Here is an 18,864-nt window from a genome sequence, read left to right as displayed (position 1 = left end):
ACTTGAGGGGGCGGCTAACTTATCTTCTATTTTCAAGGAAACACAGCATGCAGAGGCTCATGGTGGAGCCTCCTGTGAGGTGTGCAGAGCTCTGGAAGCTTCCCTGCCAGGCCACTTCCCACATCCTCTAACCGAGTTACTAAGCAGTAGTAGCAGCTGCAGCAGCAGCACAGGGCACTCTGGTGGGCACTGGGAATATACAGGGGAGAAGATGGAGAGCAAGGGTTGATGTCATAAAAGTGGCCAAGGGACCTAGGAGCACTACCACACCGGAGCCTGTTGCATGCTCTAGTCTAGAATTAAGGGAGCAGCTGACTTCAATCATGTTGAGGGCAGAAGTAGCACGGAGCTAGAAAAAAGGAAGGTACTTTTGAATTCAGCCCGCTTCATCTTCTAGGTCTCTAAAGGAAACTATTCCCCTTTAGAGAAAGGCAGATCCTTTCTGCTGCTCTGCTAGGGCAGAGTTTCTAAGGTTTACAATGTATTATTTCTCCCAGCACCCCCATATTGAGGTAGGCAAGCACAGGAGGAAACAGCGAACTACCTGGGACTACATCTGCTTTGGCCTATGCACAAACCACTCCTCCTCTACTAATGCACGGGGCAGCCCGAGGCCCTTATATGGTTGCACTATGCATGCACAAGCCTCTCTCCAAACGATGCACCTAGCAGCTGCCTCCAGCCCCCTCCTGCACATGAGCCTTACTCTGACAATGCAGAGGTTTCTCCTCCCCTTAACGCTTTAGGGAGAGCCCTTTCAATCTTACTCTAGTTATGTCCAGGTGGGAGAGTAGGAAGCTGAATCTGGTCTGAGCTAGTTTTAAGTATATAGGCAACAAGGCCACCTGTGTCCTCAGAGAACTCCCATGGGAAATCCCATTTACCACCCTATGCCTATGCATAACTGGGCATGCAAATGATTAGTCAGGTGCATTGTGGGTGGGATGGGATATATGCAGTGGAAAATGGTTATATAACATAATCTGTCAAGCAAAATGAAGACCCACCCAAAAAACTATGTTCCTCAGCAACCAAACTCCTCCTCCCGCGCCCCATAAAAGGAGGCACCAAACTGTGGCACCGAGTATCTTTATTTGTACAGCTCCCTGTCAATCTCGACAGTGTATCGCATTTCATTCTGCAGTATCATTTTAGACAGTGTTCTTGCCGCTCTGTAATCTGTGCACCTTTATCCCATCTTTTTCCCTCATTTTTATTACTGCTTTTTGAGAATTTCATCCAGGGTATTTTGATCATATTCATCCACTCCTCAACTTCTCCAAGATCCACCTCCCCTTCCCTATCCACCCAGCTTGGTGTCTTCTTTGTTTTTTTAACCCATCGAGTACAGTCAGGGCTGCCCAGATATTCTTGGACACATGCCCTTCACTGGAGGGTGGTCAACCCAGCAGAGGCCTCACCCTTACAGAAAACTGAGTCTCCCTTATTTTCTTCTTAAATAGAATACCAAGAATTCGGCAACACCTGGCTCTGACCCTGAAGGAACCTGATTTATTATACAACACTATGGTGGTATTGTACACCACTATAACGTCGCTGCAATGTACATTTAAAATTTAAGTGTTCAGGCTAGTGAGACGGCTCAGTGTGCAAAAGCACTTGCTCTGTGAGCCTGATATCCTGAGCTCCATGTAAAGGTGAAAAGAGAACAACACGAAAGGGTTGTTGTCTGACCTCCACACATTCACAGTGACACGCACGCGCACACAAACACACACGCACACTGCAAACACATAGACAAAAAAAATAAATAAAATTGGTTTTGAGGCCTATTGCACAGGAAAGAATTTCATGCCTCATAATCCTGGTCAAAAAAACCCACGGCAGGAGAGGTCATGGGCCCCATGGTAGAATCCACTATTCTTACTTTCTTAAATGATCATGCAGTCAAATTGCCAAATACTTGTCTTTATGGACAAAGACCTTGTTTATCTGGTCAGAGAAGCTTCTGTTTTGCAGTGGGCAACAGTCAGTGGAGAGATGCATAGCTGGTTAGTGCTAAAAGGGGCCGTGTACTCAGCCTATATAACACATCTATACTGACCCCACCCCTCTACCCACCGAGGCTCGGGGAACATCCTGGAAGAGGAGGTAGGAAGAATGTGGGAGCCAGAGGATGGGCAAAGGCTCCGTGAGATGCTGTTTTCTGGACAAGACATGGCTGTCATACTGAAACTCACAGAAGCTGTGTTATCTGCCTGAGACCTTCATAAGACCAAGGTAGTCAAGAGTCCAGCACAGAGTCTCCACATCCTGAGCTTTACTGAGGCACTACTAGCAGCTGACAGCTGCTGGGAGAGGCTCGCCATGCTCCAGTGGGCTATCCACATGCATGTGTATATGGCTAGTACGACCTCAAATCAGTGGGTCACCAATAGACAGACAGACAGACAACATATGAACTTGGAAGGGGGATCAGGTTGGAGGGGAAAAATAGGGGTGTGAAATGACCAAAAATAAAGAAAAAATAGATAAGAAAATCCAGCCCAATTATTTCAAATTAAGTTTTATGTTACGTATACTTGGCCACAATTTAAAAAAAAAAAAGAGCCAAAAATATCCCTGACATTACCCTGTTTCCCAGCCCTCCCAGCAGAGGCAGGTGCCAGGACTCCACCATGTCTGGCTGTCTCCAGCAAAGACGTCCACTTGTACCCATGCATGGTGACTCCGCTGCCCTGGGAAACTTTTCTGAAGATGCTGAGAGAGGGCTTCACAGTGGGAACTGAAACTCTGCTGAGAACCACTCGGAAGGCCATTGCTATTTTCCTGTGTATGTGTTTGCTGCCGAGTGGCCCACAGAATGTGCCTACTATTATTACCCACCGAAGTGGCAGCAGCTTTGTCCTTGGTTCCTCTCACTCACCCCACCCAATTCCTATCTAAAGGAGGAACTCGGTTATTTAAGGGCTAGGCACACGTGTTCCAAGTCAAATTCTTCCTCCATTCCCAGAAGGCGCACCCATACAGAAAAATGTCTGGGAGACTTCTCCGTGTCTGCTTAGTAATAAATACTTAGTTAAAAAAAAAAAAAAACAACAAACGTCTGCAAGGCAAAATAAGTTTACCCAGCTTAGAGTTGAAATGATCCTGTCAACATCATATTTCCTCTTTAAAAAACAAAACAACAATAGCAACAAAACACAAAACCGAAACACTGAAAAATTTTAAGAGATGGGAGCCTTCACTATGTTGACCAGATTGGACTGGATCCTAACTCCTAGGCTAAAGCCATCTTCCTGTCTCAGCCTCCAACTGCTGGGGACACAGGTGTGAGTCACTGCACCCAGCTAATATTGATACCACAGAGCACTTTACTCTGCAGCTATAAAAGCCACACACCGCCTTCAGGAGAAAAGATGAACAAATAGGAGGAGGAATTCTCCAGCATAAACAATGCTCTCCTGGGGTTGGGGCACCATGGCTCAGTTGATGGAGCGTGTACCTGGCCTGCAAGAGGCTGTAGGTTCGATCCCCCAGCACCGCATAAAACAAGCCTGGTGGTCCGCGCCTGTATTCCCAGCACTGAGGAGGCGGAGACAAGTGACCAGATTCATCTTGGGCTACATACCTACTCCGAGACCTGTTTGGGACATGTAAGACCCGGGGTCTTTGCCACAACTCCCCCTCAAACATAAAACATAAAAGGCACACCCTGCACCTTAGCATGGAACCCACAGTCAAATTCCAGACATTTGCTGCTGCTCCAATTCCCTACCTCCCTCCCCATGCTTCCCTCCCTGGTCATCCTTGGCGGCATGGTGAGCTCAAGGCCAGCCTGTGATGCCTGAGAACCTGCCTCAAGAGACAATTATCCTGGGTCCCTACTGTCATAAGGGAGGCCATCCCAGGTCCCAGGAAAGAGCAGCACTAAAGCCATGTACATCACACCCTGTAGGGACAGAGCAGGATCCTGGTCTGCACTACAGAGCACACGTGTCCAAAAGAAGCTCTCCCACAAAGCCAGACCCACTCTAGGGTCCCAGGTCTCCAGACAACCCTACTGCAACCACTGTTTCTCACGGTGCCCCAGGCTCTCTCCTGGGGCACAGAAGTCCACTTTCTGTTTTGTATTCATCCCCAAAATCTGTTTGTCTAAACAGGGTTTCATGTTCTATGACAATGGCTCTCAACCTTCCTACGATTGTGACCCTTTAATGCACTTCCTCATGTTGTGGTGACCCCCCCCACACCATAAATGTTTTGTTGTTGTTGCTGCTGGTTGTGGTGGTGTATGCCCTTAATCCAAGCACTCAGGAGACAGGCAGATGGCTCTCTGTGAGTTCGAGGCCAGCCTGGTCTTCAGAGCTAGTTTCAGTACAACCAAGGCTACTACACAGAGAAACCCTATCTTGAAAAAAATGTGTTGCCACTTCATAACTGTAATTATGCCACTGTTACTTATTATAATGTAAGTATCTGATATGCAGGATATCTGATATATGACACACACACCCTACCTACCCAAAGGGCTCGCTGCAGCCACTTTAGCAGAAGCAATGAATTCCAGGCGACTGAGATCCTGTCTCAAAAAAAGTAAGGAGGAATGAAACCTAATACTGACCTGGGACTCTACATGCAAGAATACACATAGGTGCATTTACACATTCACAGACACAAGCATGTACACACATGCACACACACACTCACTGAAAACTGGATGTGTTGCAACCAAGACATGAAGATGACTTTGGCAAGGCCACAGGTTCTGGAGGCCAGCTGGCCACTGAGGGTTTAATTCTGTCACTGCCAACCTGTGCTTCTGCAACAGAATCTGTTCTTAAAGCAATTACATTTGAGGACCTGAGGGCCACTACTTCAATGGTGCCAAAGCAGAGCAAGCTTTGCAGAAGTACAAATTCCTAGGGACAATTAAGTGGCATATTCGTTATGGTTTAATTGTTACCAATGACAGCTTAATACAACCTTGTCTTCGCCACACAGATTCGGCAACATGCCCTTTCCATTCACGTCGGACATCAATATTTAATGTGAAGTTCTGCTGGAAACATGCAAATTATTTCCAATTGCATCAGCACCAAACCAAAATTCCAGAGGATGTCAATCTGCACTCGCCCTCTCATCTCAGTGTCCAGGGCTCTGCACTGAGCCAGGCTCGCTTGGCTTACAAGTTACCTCATATCTGTGGGACAGGGCAGGGGTAGGGACTTTCTGTCCTCCCTGCAAAGCACCCAGAATGCTGTACATCCTGTCTGACTAGCAAGCCTACTTTTCCTTAAGCACTAGGGATTAAGTATGGCCACTCATGCATGCAACCTCAGCACTTGGGAGATGAGGCAAGAGGATCTGGAGTTCAAGGTCAACTTCAGCTTTAGAACAAGTCTGAGGTCAGCCTTGGCGGCCTGTGAATCTGTCTCAAAAAAACAAAACAAAACAAAAAAAACCAAACCAAATGAAAATCAAACAACAAAGAACAAAAGCCAACCAGGCCTGGGGAAATGAGCTCTTGAGTAAAGTACTTGTTATTGTCTGAGGACCTGAGGTCACATCTCTAGCACCCAGGTAAAGCCCAGCCTGACAGCCCAGCCAATGCTCCTATGTTAGTTGGTAAAAGACCCTGCATCAAAACAAGAATGTCCTCTGGCCTCCATGTGCACACCGTCATACGTATGCACCTGCACTCACAGAAATGCACACCGTAAACCATATATACACGCATGTGGAGATTTTTTCACAAGTGTATCAAACAGTCAGTCTATGCTAACAGGCATTTAGTACCACATGCATCTCAGATTCAGAAGGGAAGTGTGTGTTGTTATGAAGGGACTGCTTTTAATAGCACAGTGCTTTCAAGCCTCCATGTTAGAAGAGGTCACGTGGGAGGATGCTACAGGCAAACCACAAGCCTCATTCTCTTCACCTATAAAATGAAGACAAGCACCCAACCTAGTAATATACATAGAACAACATGGGCTGTGTGCTGGGAGTCTGGCACTCTCCACAGTAAGGCCTCAGTCTATCTTCTGAATTCCATCTCCCGACCCCGTCAGACTGCCCTGCTTCTGGCCTCTGGGCCTTTTCTGTGGCAGGAGTTCAGTCTCTAGGATGTCCTCGAGTGACTGTGGGTACCCGGACCACCCCTTCCTCCCAGGTTCTCAATGCCATTTGTTTTGTGAAGCTTTTTGGCTCGTCTCAGACAACTCATTCCCCTCTGCTCTAGAAGTCCTCGTGTACATACTGAAAGACATTTTTATGAACTGCCCTATGAACTAACAGTCAACAGACTGGCTCTCCCTCACTAGAGCAAGGGCGCTATGCGCATCCTTGTTTCTGGTACAATGTTTTGCATATAAAAATGAGCAAGAAAGGCCAGCAGGAGGATGGAGGCCGAGGATGGAGGCCGAGGATGGAGGCCGAGGATGGAGGCCGAGGATGGAGGCCATGGCTGGAGTTGAGACTCACTTGTGCCTCTTTCTTGAGGTTCCATCAGCAACTGTCACTCATCCCTGGTCGCCACACTCCCCACGGCAGAAGGGTAGAAGGGTCCTGTCTGTTCAGGTGTGGATGCAGGCTTCACGCCACTGCCCATCTGTGAGCTGTTCCCGCTCTAACTGACCAGAGGCCTCAGGTGTGGGGGACACAGTCACATGCGCTACACTCAAGGCTTTCCTCTCAAGAGCACGACTGCGGCCCTCCACAGGTGTGAGAGCCTAGTGAGCGAGAGTGATAGGAAGCAGTTTTCTCCTTCCAGAGCTGCTTCTCACCTTCTAGAAAGGGGAAATGCAGAGGCCCTCGTCCCACCTACTGCTGCGTCCAGCTGCATCCACAACTGCCACCTGTCACAGTACAAAGAAGCCGCCAGCTCCCAAGAGCAGCCCTGCAGTGGTGTCTGCTTTATGCTTCCCCAGGCTCCCAATGCCGACCGACCTGCACAGCAGCTCCAGCCAATACGCCCTCGGGTGGAAGGAAGCTCATGCTAGGACCTACTGTGCTTTATGTCACTATAAACATAAAACTAAATCCCTGGCAGAAGGCGTGGGTGGAGCTGCCTTCCTCACAGATGAGGCTGTTTACTACGTATGCTCTCCATCTGAGAGGTTTGCCGCCATTTGTCAATGTCGTTTCTCAATGGGGCCTGAACCAGGATTCCCTCCTGCCTCAGCTTGTAAAGTCCTGGGGTCATAGGCATGGACTACCATGCCTGGTTCATCTACCACTACATGCCTGGCCCATCTATCACTACTCTTACAAACTGGGACTAAAGCTGTAGTCCAGCTGGTAGAGTGATCCCAGGCATACACAAATCCTGGAGCTCAATCCCTAGTGCCTCATGAACTGGGTCTGGTGGCCCATGCCTATAGTCTCAGCACTAGGAAGGCAAGAGGTTCACAAGTTCAAGGTCACCCTCAGCTACCAAGCGAGTATGAGGCCAGCCTGGGAGTCTATGAAAAAGAAGAACCACCTCATGTTATCCTGCAGCTAACGCTCATCTGTGAAGCACCTCCAGGACACAGGTAAGGTGGACACACAGTGCTGGATCCCTGCAGACTGAAAGCAAGGCCTCATGGTTGGCGATCTGGAGGAGGAAAAGGAAAGGCAGGGCAGCAATGACCTATTGGCTAGTTAGTAACAATGGCTGGGAAGCAATTAAGAGAGGGTGAGGATCAAGAAAGGACTGAGCTAACCTTACTTTGTCGGTGGAGGGCAGAGAGTCAAGTACAGCTTACCAGAGACAGAGCATATGAACTAAGAGCTCTGGCATTGACATTTCTAAAAAGTGCACTGAGGGGCTGGAGAGATGGCTCAGCGGTTAAGAGCACCCGACTGCTCTTCCAGAGGTCATGAATTCAATTCCCAGAAACCACATGGTGGCTCACAACCATCTGTAAAGAGATCTGGTGTATCTGAAGACAGCTACAGTGTACTTATATATATAATAAATAAAATAAATCTTTAAAAAAAATAAAATAAAAAGTACACTGAAGAAATTGAACATTAAAAGAAGGGAATGAGAGTGGTGGGGTGATAGAAAGCAGAATACACTGTGTACATGTGGGAAATTAACTAATAAACATTTCCTCCTGTAGAGCCTCGAGTCTACCCATAACAGCGCTGTTGGACGTGTGGGAACATCTTTCTTGGCAAGTCAGTACTGCAGCGTGCACAGTCCAGTGGTAGGTAGGTAGGACCACTGAGGTCTTTTCTCCTACAACAGCCTACATAGAACCTTCTAGCACTATGGAAGCTAGCCACCAAAGAGGAAGTCTCCAGGTGAGTTTGAGATCAGTTTCTCTGTATCTATAGCCAGTGAGAGGTGTCTGCAGCAACAGTCTTATCATGAAATTAAGATGGGGAGCAAAAGGCAGTGGTAAGAGCTTGTATTACTTTAGAGAACTTTGTGGAGCTTCCCCGAACAGTAACTCCTAGGGGTGTATCCCATGCCTTCCACTGTAAGGTTCATTAAGTGATTCAAAGTTGGGAGCAGTGTTATCCATCCATGCAAGATAATGCCATTGAAACTTTTTCACACATTATATTTTGAACTTAGTTTACTAACTAGTAGGTTTTGGTTAAGCCACCCACTCTCTCTCTTCTTTATATCAAAACCACATTGCAAGACCACAGTGGATATGGATGTGACAGTCCCTCTGTAGTAGGTCTATATCCTAAGAGCCGAAGTTCTGGGTCATTTGGCAGTTCTAGTTCTTTGGGAACCCTCCAGACTGACTTCCCAAGTAACTGCACTTGTCTGCATACCTGCTAACACTGGGTAAGCATATTGCTATGTTCACACTTCTAGCAACTGTGGTCAAAGCCCATGGCTGGAGAGATCACAGGCCCTACGGTAGAGCCTGCTACTGTTATTTTCCTAACCTATCATGCTGTCCAATTGCCTTATAGACACTCATGCTTACACCCAGACACCAGGGTTGCTCTCTACCTTGGTCAGAGAAGCTCCCTTCTTGTATGCAGTGAGCAGCAGTCAAGGCAGAGATGCAGAACTGGCCAGAGTGCTGTGAAGAAGAGTTAGTGCTGGGCGCTAAATGGAACATCTACATCGATACCTCACCCCCACTGCCACAGTCCCTACCAAGGCCTGGGAGCACCAAAGAAAAGGAGGTACAAAGAACAAAAGAAAGCTGCCTTTTCCTCCCCCAGCAGCTAGCAGTTGTCAGTAGCTCCCCAGCTAGGGGTGGGCTTCATGCCTTCCTTCCTCCTCGAGGTTGAGTTTTCGTCTGGCTGGGTACAGTAGGTAGGTGCTGTGAATGCTGCCACAGACACTCTGAATTCATATGTACAACTGCCCTGTTGTGTCTAGGAAACACCCCCTTGTATCCTCTGTCCCCTCTGACTTACACTATTTCTTACACCCCTCTCTTCCACAAGGATCTCTGAACCTTCAGGGGGAGGAATGTAATATAGAAGGTCAGTGGGACTCCATGGATGGCCGCAATCCAAGAGTATATGGGCAGCTCCAATTGGACTTGATAGGTTTAATAAAACAACACGAAATGAGAGGGCATAGAGTTAGCTGGGTGAGAGGGGTGGATTTGAGAGGGAGGTGTTGCCTGAGGGCTATGACTGTAATCAAAATACATTGTGCTGAATTCTCCAGTAACTAACAAGATTCATAAAGAAGGAAAAAACATGGTTGTAAGTTTAAAACATACAAAGTTTAAAAACAGAATGTACTGGGAGGATTGCTGAGAAATGCTGCCTTCCAGATAGGACATGCAGGCTTCCCATGCTACACTGGGTGTCCCCAAACCCATGCACACATGGGCAGTACCAACTAGACCCAGGGGCTGCTAAAAACTAAGACATGAAGACAGAAGGGGAGCATGTGCTGCTGACCTTCTGATTACGTGGGGAACAGAGAGGTGGAAGGGGGAGGAAATAAGGGGTCGGTGTGATTGTTTCACTGTACACTTGTATGAACATCTCCAAGAATAAAGGAAAATGTAAAAATAGAAATAAAACTACAAGCAGAGCAGAGAGCTCTGAGAAGAGGAGAGACACTGTCACTATCGATGACAACAAGCTGGCTCTTCTCACAGCCCTGGGCCTCTCTGGCTTTCTCGCTCTGTTGCACTGAGCTGCACATTCCCTGATCTGAAGCCCAATTCAGTCATCTTGAAATAAACACTGGCTTTCCCACAGACCCGAGGTTTTGCCTGTGAGAAATCAATCCAAAGAGTTGGGTGTAGAGGCATATGCTTATAATTCCAGCACATTGCAGGCTGAGGCAGGAGGATCATGAGTTTGAAGCCAGCCAGGGCAGGACTACATAGCAAGATCATTGACAAAGAGAAGGAGATGGTCAAGGGAGGAAGAGGTGAGACAAATGGGGGAGAAGGAGAGAAAGAGACGCCCGGAGAGAGAAATGGGCCCTCGAAACTCCCAAAGCACTGGGCTGTCAATGTTACATGTTACACTGTGGTTGTAGAGACAGCTAAGGTTCCAACTCTGCAGCTTCCTTATGCCAGCAGTCCAGAGCTCTCAGCTCTCAGGGTATGATGTCCTCTATTCTCAACTTTGATGGAACCTGCCTCTTCTTTGTACATGGATAAGCACAAAAAGGCTGACTTGTCCAAGGTCGTCTGTTTCCCAAAGTGGCAGAACCAGAGGTAGACCCATAGTATCCTGGAGACTTGAAAGCCACCATCAGTCAGGGCCTCAGCACACTGTGCTGGTGGCTAATCACATGGGTAATCTTTACTCAGACCATTCACTCCATCAGAAGGCTGAATATTCCTTCCCTCTCCTCTTCCCACATCCTCCTTATAAGCACACACATTCTTTTGAGTCACCGGCAAACATGGACAAGAAGTCGTCTGGAGTAAGGGCTCAAAGAAAAGGCAGGCAGGCATTTCTGAGCTGCCTCTGGGTGGGAAGCACTGACATGTTAAGTCTTTTGTGGATGCACTGTGCTCCAGGGTGAATGTCTGCAGTAAATGCCAGCATGACTCTATCTATATTTTGGGACCTTTGTGCAAAACAGATGGAACTAAGCCTTTTCTAGCATCCTAAGATGGTCTACAGGGGGTTTCAAGACCCTGAACTCAGCCCTGGCAGAGGCCCAGCCTGAAAGTAGAGATGCGGTCAAGGCGGGATGAAGGCAAGGCAGAGAATGAACTGGGAGGAGGGTGATGCTTCAGACGCAGCTGAGATGGGAGGACGTTCTCAGAGACAAACAAAGCAGCCAGCTCCTACGAGCTTCATATTTAGTTCTCTCCTTCTCAGTAATTGGCTGCATTATTTATTTGGCCAGTAACTGCTCTGTGTGGCTTTCAGGGCGACAGTGATGGGCTTTTAAGGTTTGGTGCAACTGCATTTAGACTCAAGCAAAAACCATCAGATGAATTTTTAAACATGAAGCAGACACCACATCGCAGTAGCTTGAAGTCAGGATGAAGGCAGCAGCCTGGAGTTCAAACACCATGGCGCTGAGCTTACGCCCCCTCCCTTCCCTGTCTCACCTCCCCAACACCCTCCATATACTGAGAAGAAGCCTCTCCTGTGAGCTACTCAGAGAGTGGAGTATCCCCCCAATAGCAAGGGTATTTGCTCTCCAACAATCAGATTCCATTTCCATGTGTCTGGTGTTCAAACACATGAACAAACAGAGACATTAGAACTATCCCTGAATCTGCTGTGGCCAAGCAGCCCCACCTTCTCAGAAAAGGTCAGGACAGAAAAACATCTGCACTGCTCCATCTTGTCTCTGTCTGCCTCTGTGTGGCCTGACTCCCACGTTTCCTACTAGAGAAGTGCTTAAAAATATTCCCTGGTTGCTGTGTTTCTTCCTCCTTCAAGGCATCACTTAGTACATGCATACAGGGATGGATGTGGTTGGGTCAGACTTCATACGTAGCAAGGGGGCATCAAGGATAGAGAGACAGGCTTACCTTGGGAGAGGCACTGGTTGGCCAAGGCAACCTGACCAGAATGCAGGTAGAGGTTGAGGCGGGTGAAGATCCCCACCAGGGAGGGGATGGTGATGAAGCAGTAGGCAACACAGGCCTAGAGAGACGGGAGAGGGGGGGTGGTTAACCAAGATGCCCACGTTCACCAGCACTCTGTTCTCACCAACACACACACACACACACACACACACACACACACACACACACACACACGCTCTCCCCATCAATCCCAGTTTTGATGAGCTCTAGGAAGTTGGGGAAGGAAAAAGGAGGGAAAGAGAGAATTTGAAAACTAGCTCTTCATCTCTCATTCTACTTATGCATAGATAACACCTCTATGTGTGCAAAAGAGAAACTGCTTGCTAAGAAATATGGGGGTACCTAAATGGACCGCCTTGTCTGGCCTCAGTGGGAGAGGATGCAGAGACTTGATGTGTGTGTGTGTGGGGGGGGGGGAGTTGATACCTAGAGGGTGGCTCCTCCTCCTCAAGGGAGAAGGAAAATGTGGAATTAGAGAAGGATCTGTGTAAGAGGATACTAGTAAGAAGGGGGTGCTGGTATTGGGATATAAAGTGAATAAATAAAATTAATTAAAAAGAGAATGTGTGAGTTGGAAATGGTGGTTTTGTGTGTAACAACATCCTTCAATATATAAAATATACATGTAAAGCTTGTTGGGGTAATGAGAAGCTAGCTGGAGAGGATAAAATGCCTGATCGTGGCTGACCCTGACACAGGCAAGAGGTAAAGGGGCAGGGGCAGGTGGACACCTCCCTTCTATAATCACTTGGGCATGGTTTCATTTTAAAAGGTGTGGACACTACCACTCTACCACGATTAGGAGTGTCAACTCAAGCTGACATCCAGATACAGCTGACACGGATATAACCCTGACTAAGGGCAAAAATTCTATTATGTCTTCCAGTTAGAGGTGTAAGGATATTATATGAAAACGATATTGCTAAAGAAATTTTTATACTAATATATTGGAAAAAATTCAAGAGAACATAGCTGGCGCACAGAGATACAAATGCATCTCAGCCATCTCAGACACCAGAGGGAGAGCACCCTTGTCGGAGGTGTTTCTGGCTTAAAAGAATTTTGGATTTTGGAATATTTGTGTGTGTGATACATAGTGAGGCACCCTGTAGAGGGGACCCCAAGTCTAAACACAGAATTCAATTATGTTCCCTATGTGCTCTATACATGCACAGCTGGAAGGTAACCCGTGCACAGCAGTGACTTTATACAGGGAATGCAGTCATCATATGGAGTTGTCCACTCAAGGCATCACAGCAAGTTTCAGATTTTAGAATGGTTTGGAGCTAGAGATTGGAGAGCTACGATTTGTGTTAAAATTAGGCTTCTTGGACATCTTTTAAAAACAGTACAGAAGCCAATCAGCCCATCAATTCCTTGAGAAAAACAAATCTAGAAAATCAACACAAAGCCATCCTTCTCCTGGTACATTTTGCTTCCCCTTCCCTGCCCCCCACCCCAGGGGAATTAAGAATATGCAAACTCAGCAGCCTGCTGAAGCTCTCAGCCTGGAGCCCTTATCTTTAGAACACACCCGGACAAACGCAGCTGTCTTTCTGGAGTGGTTTCCCTTCATGACTTTCCTTGTTTCCATTGCCAACCGGTTCACACTCTAGATTGTGAGGAGACAATAAAACAGAAATGGTAGTGAGTGTTCAAAGCCTGACTTAACCTCTTCCAGAGGTTAGGATGAGGGCTGCGCAGATGTCAGTGCAAACAAGCAGACATAAACCAAGGTGAGGCAGGTGGCCTCAGATGCTGGACTTGGGCAGGTTAGGCCATCTGGCTTGAGCAAGCACCTCCAAGACCGCAGGAAAAAAGGCACCCGCTGTGTTGGTCACATGTACCAAAGAGCATAGCAAATTAACTCTGCTTTAATCAATGGCCAGGGTCCATTTACCCCATTTCCAGAAGTTCCACATTCCAAGGAAACTTCCAAATCTAGTAGACCCAGCAACGTAACCACCGCCTTGTTATTCAGCCGATACACGGGTCACTTGATCCTTAGAACCCCATGCATTGGTTGCTACGAGCAAAACTCCCATTTATAGATTAAGTCCCTAGATTCAGGTCTTAAAATGATGTGTGCAAAATAACACGCTAAGAAATAAGCACACACAGAATGTTATTCTTCTTCGATTGGTATTAATTGATTAAAAAGAAGGATGGCCGTTCTGGTTCCCGAACCGTGTACCATGGCATCCTCAGGGAGCTGCAATCAAGGGAAGATCTTCAGGGACAGCAGTCGTTGGATGCAGTGCAGAGTGCTAGTGTATGTAATGTGGCTTGTGACGCAAAACTGCACTGAATTTCATCCCTTGTAGCCACACTCTGCATAGCTGGACTTTGTGGCAGCTACGGTGATAAAGTTAGTACTATGCAAAGCAAATGCGTGTGTGAGCGTGTGTGTGTGTGTGTGTGTGTGTGTGTGTGTGTGTGTGTGTGTGTGTGTGATAGATGACAAATAGAAAATAAGTGCAGTGGAATGGCAGGTGATCAGACTCCACGGCTGGGACTGGGCAGTGCTGACAAGTGCACACACACTTCAGTAGGAAGTAGTTACAGTTGTGCAAGTGGCACACTTCTGTCTGTTCTGCTGGAGACAGGGATGGAACTCGGAGTCTCACAAATAAAAGCTGCCACTGTGCTCCACACCCAGTCTGTTTTCTTTCAATATGCATGCATATATATTATTATTATTTTACTTTTTCTGACATTTTTTTCAAGCTGTTAGCCGTTTCATAATAACCAGAATGGTCACTATTTCTTTAGACCCGGGGTCACTAAGACTAGAGAATGCTAACCCAAGAGAACAGTGAGACAAGGGCCTCCAGGTTGCCTGACCGTCAGTGGACTCAGTGCAGACCACTTTATTCTTTCACTATCATGCAGAAATGAGAGCATACACATTTCTGAGAAGCTGGGGGTGGGGTTGGGGGGTGAGGCTAGACAAGAAAAAAGAAAATCAATGAAACATAAAAAGAAAGAAAAAAATGACATGAGTGCTCAAAAACTTAAGCAAAGCTGTGGACCTGATCAGCCTCCGAGAAACCACTTTTCCAGCACAGGAGAGTAGCGGGAGGGTGTTTGAAGAATCAGACTACAAGCTAGTTAATCCCAGCACTCGGGGTGTGGGCGCAATGCTGTAGAGGCAGGAGGATCAGGAGCATAAAGTGAGCCTCAGCTACATAGAGAATTTGAGGCCAGCCTGGGCTATAAGACCTAGCCTCAACTACAGGAAGACTCCCATTGAGCTAATACATGGTGTACTAATAACCAATCAACACTCATTGAAGGAACACCTGACAAGAATGCTCACATGGATCAACTGCACAAGAACAGGTTCCAGGTTACAAAACATCGACCTGGACTCAACGTAAAAGCTGAGCTGCTGTTCAAAATCACGGCCAAAGGACACCTAGAATCAAAGAGAGAGACACAGAAAAGGCACAGTCAGTGTTGTTATTAGTGGGAAGACAAATGTGTGCATGCACACGCACGCGCGCACACACACACACACACACACACACACACGCACACACTCTCTCTCTCTCACTCTCTTTCTCCATGATTACAAAGGTCGAATGTCCCTTCAGCCCAAGTAGAACTGAAATACCACTTGAGCAGCCCAGCACTGTGGCGAGAACAAGATGTCCAAGAACACAAACTAGAGCTGGGCAAAAATAGAATTTTCCAGACCAGGAAGGAAAGGAAATCATGGAATTTTTCACAGAACATAAATTGGGTCCCTGGGAGCCACTTGTCACAGGAGCTTCCCTGAGACAGGCCACACCCGACTGTTTCCTGGTGGGGACCTGACCGCAGCAGCTCAGTGGCAGCCAGGGCCACACAGGAAGTTTCTCCACATAGTCCCTTGGCTTTATGGGCAGTAGGAGGGTCCATGGCTCTCAGATCAGTTTGCTGTCCCTATAGTAGATGTGAGACTCACACCTTACTCCCTGTGACTCAGTAACCTTCCGACAAAGGCTAAGCAGAGAAGCTGCCCCAGGTCAGCATGCTGTGTAAGACAGAGAGGAAGGACAGGCACTCGGTAAAATCCCCAGGTCCATTTTCTACCTGGGAATAAAAAGGCTGAGTGTGAATTCTTATCAAAATTGATGGCACCCAAGGAACCAGTAGGTGGCTTCACTCTGCTACTGAGCAGGTCCCCGTTTCTCAACATTTTTACCCCAGTCAGTTTGGATTCTGCTATTTTATTAAAATAGAGGATTCCAAGCCAGGTGAGGTACACATATAATCCTAATACTGAGGCAGGAGGACTTCTTCAGTTCAGAAGTTCAAAGCCAGCTTCAGAAGCACAGTAAGACCTTAGTAACACCCAGAATTAAGACGAGTTAGGACAGCAAATGACAGGATGTTTCCATAAAAGACTGAGGCAACCCTTCCCATTGTGCGATCTCCTTCAGGCTCTTCCCATCAGGGTGTGAGGTCTCTTCACCTCCTCTCCCTCACAGATAACTCTAGGCCTCACTCTGACCAACAGAACTCAGCAGAATACAGCGAAGGGTCACTATATATCTAAGACTTGACTTTATGGAGCCTTGAGTTTCTATATTGTACCCCCATGAAAGACAGTACTATGTGAGATATAAAACAAGACATGAGTGGACTTGGAAAAAAAATGGAGCCACCCAGCAACAGCCTTGGAAGGCAAGCAGCTGCTCCTGGATTCCATCGAGCAATATGAGCTGACACCTTTGGAGAAGCCTGGGTGCCCAGTCAACCCACCAACGTCCAAGCTAAGAGGATAAGTCAGATGACGGCTGCTGAGGGAGGGAGTCAACTTTCATGGTAATATGCCCACATTCCAGTAAATAATTCCACACCCAAGCTCATGCAAGGAATGCTAATGAAATCCAGTGGGTCACACACACACAAAAAAAATCAAAATAAAAAAGACATGAAAGTAAGAGACAGACTTGTTGGGAAAGGGTGGAGGGAAATGAAAGAGGGTGATGGGGAGATGTGAACAAAATACAATATTTACATGTACACAATCATCAAGTAAGGAAAAAAACGAAGAAAGCAGGTACTCTACGCTGCCACCCTTAGGAAAACCGCCAGGCAGTAGCACATGAATACATCGGACATGTATACACACATGGCATTCTGCCCAACACAGGTTTTGCCACCTGATGACCCACATAACAGCTGTTTCCTCTCCATTCTTGGTCTTTATGATTTGGGTCACCAGAGACCTCTCAGGCCTCCCAAGCTGTGATGGTTAATCACTGTCGACTTTACTGAGTTTAGAATCGCCAGAGAAACAGGACTCTGAGATATTTACCAAGGATTATAAATATTGGGTAAATAAAGATAAAAAGATCTACCCTAAATGTAGGTGGTTCCTGTATTCCTTGGGCTGTGGTCCCAGACTACATAAGAGGAAAAACTGTGCTAAGCACAGGCGCTCCTGCACATACACACCCTTTCCTGACTGTGGTCACAGACAGACTGTGGCTTCAAGTTCCTACTTGGTGACATCACCACCATCCCTGTCCTGATGGACTGTGCTCCCAAACTGAGCCAAAATGAACCTTCCTTGCTTAAGCTGCTTGTGTCAGCTATTTGATAACAGGAATGAGAAGTTTAATAGTACACAAATTAATCCAAAGAGTTCCAGTCACAGAACATACGAGAGCCCGTCTTGTTAGGCCATAGGGTTGGAAGTAAGCCTGTACGGGACAGAAAGCAGCAGAGAGGAGGGTGGGACCAAAGGTGGCACAGACAGGAGGTCCTGTGGCAGAGGAGACCCCAAGTCCAGCCACGCCCCAGGAGCCTGCAACTACACTGTTGAAGGAGTCAGAAAAATCCCTGTTCCACCTTTCCCTGTCAACTTTTCCCACAGTCATCTTACCCTGGCTCTCTCTGCCCCCAGGGAGCCTTGGCAAACATGAAATTTCTAATTCTATCTTATCTTGGTAAAAATGAACAGCACTGGGAAATACACCGGGAGCCACTCTCCGCAGAGGGGATAAACATTACATCATGTTCCCAAGTGGACCGAAGCTTCTTTCCCACAAACTTACCATTTTTATAAAGCCATTGATCAAATGGGCCAGCATCCTTTTCTCATCCTCAAGAGTGAGAGCGCTAGGATCAATAATGGTACATAATTAACACGGAGGCAGCAAATGTAGCCATCTGAAGAGGAAAGCAACAGAGGCAGCCCTTTAACTAGCTGAGGCGCCTCTGCAACTTCCAGACGCCAAACTCCCAATAGGCAGCCGGTCTGTCTTCAGACAGAAGTGTTAACCAAAGAAACACAGTTCAAATGTAAGTCTCCTCTCTCCGCCGCCATTCCCAAAGTGCATTTACCAATAGCACAAGAGAAAGCAACTTAACATCAGAGTTTGTACTTCAGAGAAAACGTGGCATCTTCTCATTTTCAAAAAATTCTACCACACACCAAAAGACTAACAAGCACTCCACCTCCACCCAGCAACCCACCTTACTTCTGGATGCGTTTGAAAACGGATCTCACTTACAACTGACGGAAATCTTAACACAATTTCCAATTGTTGAGTCGGATTCTGATTATATACGAACAGTTCCCCAGATTTATTTTTACAGTTTTTAAAGATTTGGTGTTGCTGCTTGAGCTCGGTAGCAGGGTGAAGGCCTAGCACTGTGCAAGGAATAAAGTTCTGTCTGGCTCGTCATAAGGGAAAATGTTTCGGCAAATATTGCACTGTCTTTTGACACACAAGGTGCCCCTGGTTCTTTTTGTTTTTAGCATTTGAGACAGGGTCTCAGTATATGACCCAGGCTGGCCCCCTGCCTGAACCTCCAGAGAATCGGGCATGGAGGTGTACAGCACTGTGCTTGGTGCCCTGTACTTCTTTAAGACAGCATCTTCCAGCCTTCCTCATTGCTAGGTATAAGTGAATGCAGG

The 18,864-nt window shown here is 47.1% G+C and overlaps 1 protein-coding gene across 3 annotated transcripts in view; it reads right to left on the bottom strand.

The window, feature by feature from the left end:
- The window catches only part of Vps35l (VPS35 endosomal protein sorting factor like), a 103,446-nt gene that overhangs the window by 23,669 nt on the left and 60,913 nt on the right, over positions 1–18,864 (bottom strand). For all 3 annotated transcript variants that reach the window (NM_001399656.1, NM_001017463.2, XM_017589391.3), the window contains 4 exons: positions 17,999–18,062; positions 15,268–15,366; positions 13,483–13,560; positions 11,892–12,006 (listed from right to left, as the gene is read on the bottom strand). In NM_001399656.1, the coding sequence (NP_001386585.1) occupies positions 11,892–12,006; positions 13,483–13,560; positions 15,268–15,366; positions 17,999–18,062 (356 nt within the window). The remainder of the gene's footprint in view (positions 1–11,891; positions 12,007–13,482; positions 13,561–15,267; positions 15,367–17,998; positions 18,063–18,864) is intronic.

Source organism: Rattus norvegicus, chromosome 1 (genome assembly GCF_036323735.1).
Source record: "Rattus norvegicus strain BN/NHsdMcwi chromosome 1, GRCr8, whole genome shotgun sequence".
In the NCBI taxonomy this organism is placed as follows: Eukaryota; Metazoa; Chordata; class Mammalia; order Rodentia; family Muridae; genus Rattus; species Rattus norvegicus.
The sequence above is the reverse complement of the archived record's forward strand: the minus strand, read 5'-3'. Positions and strand labels throughout refer to the sequence as shown.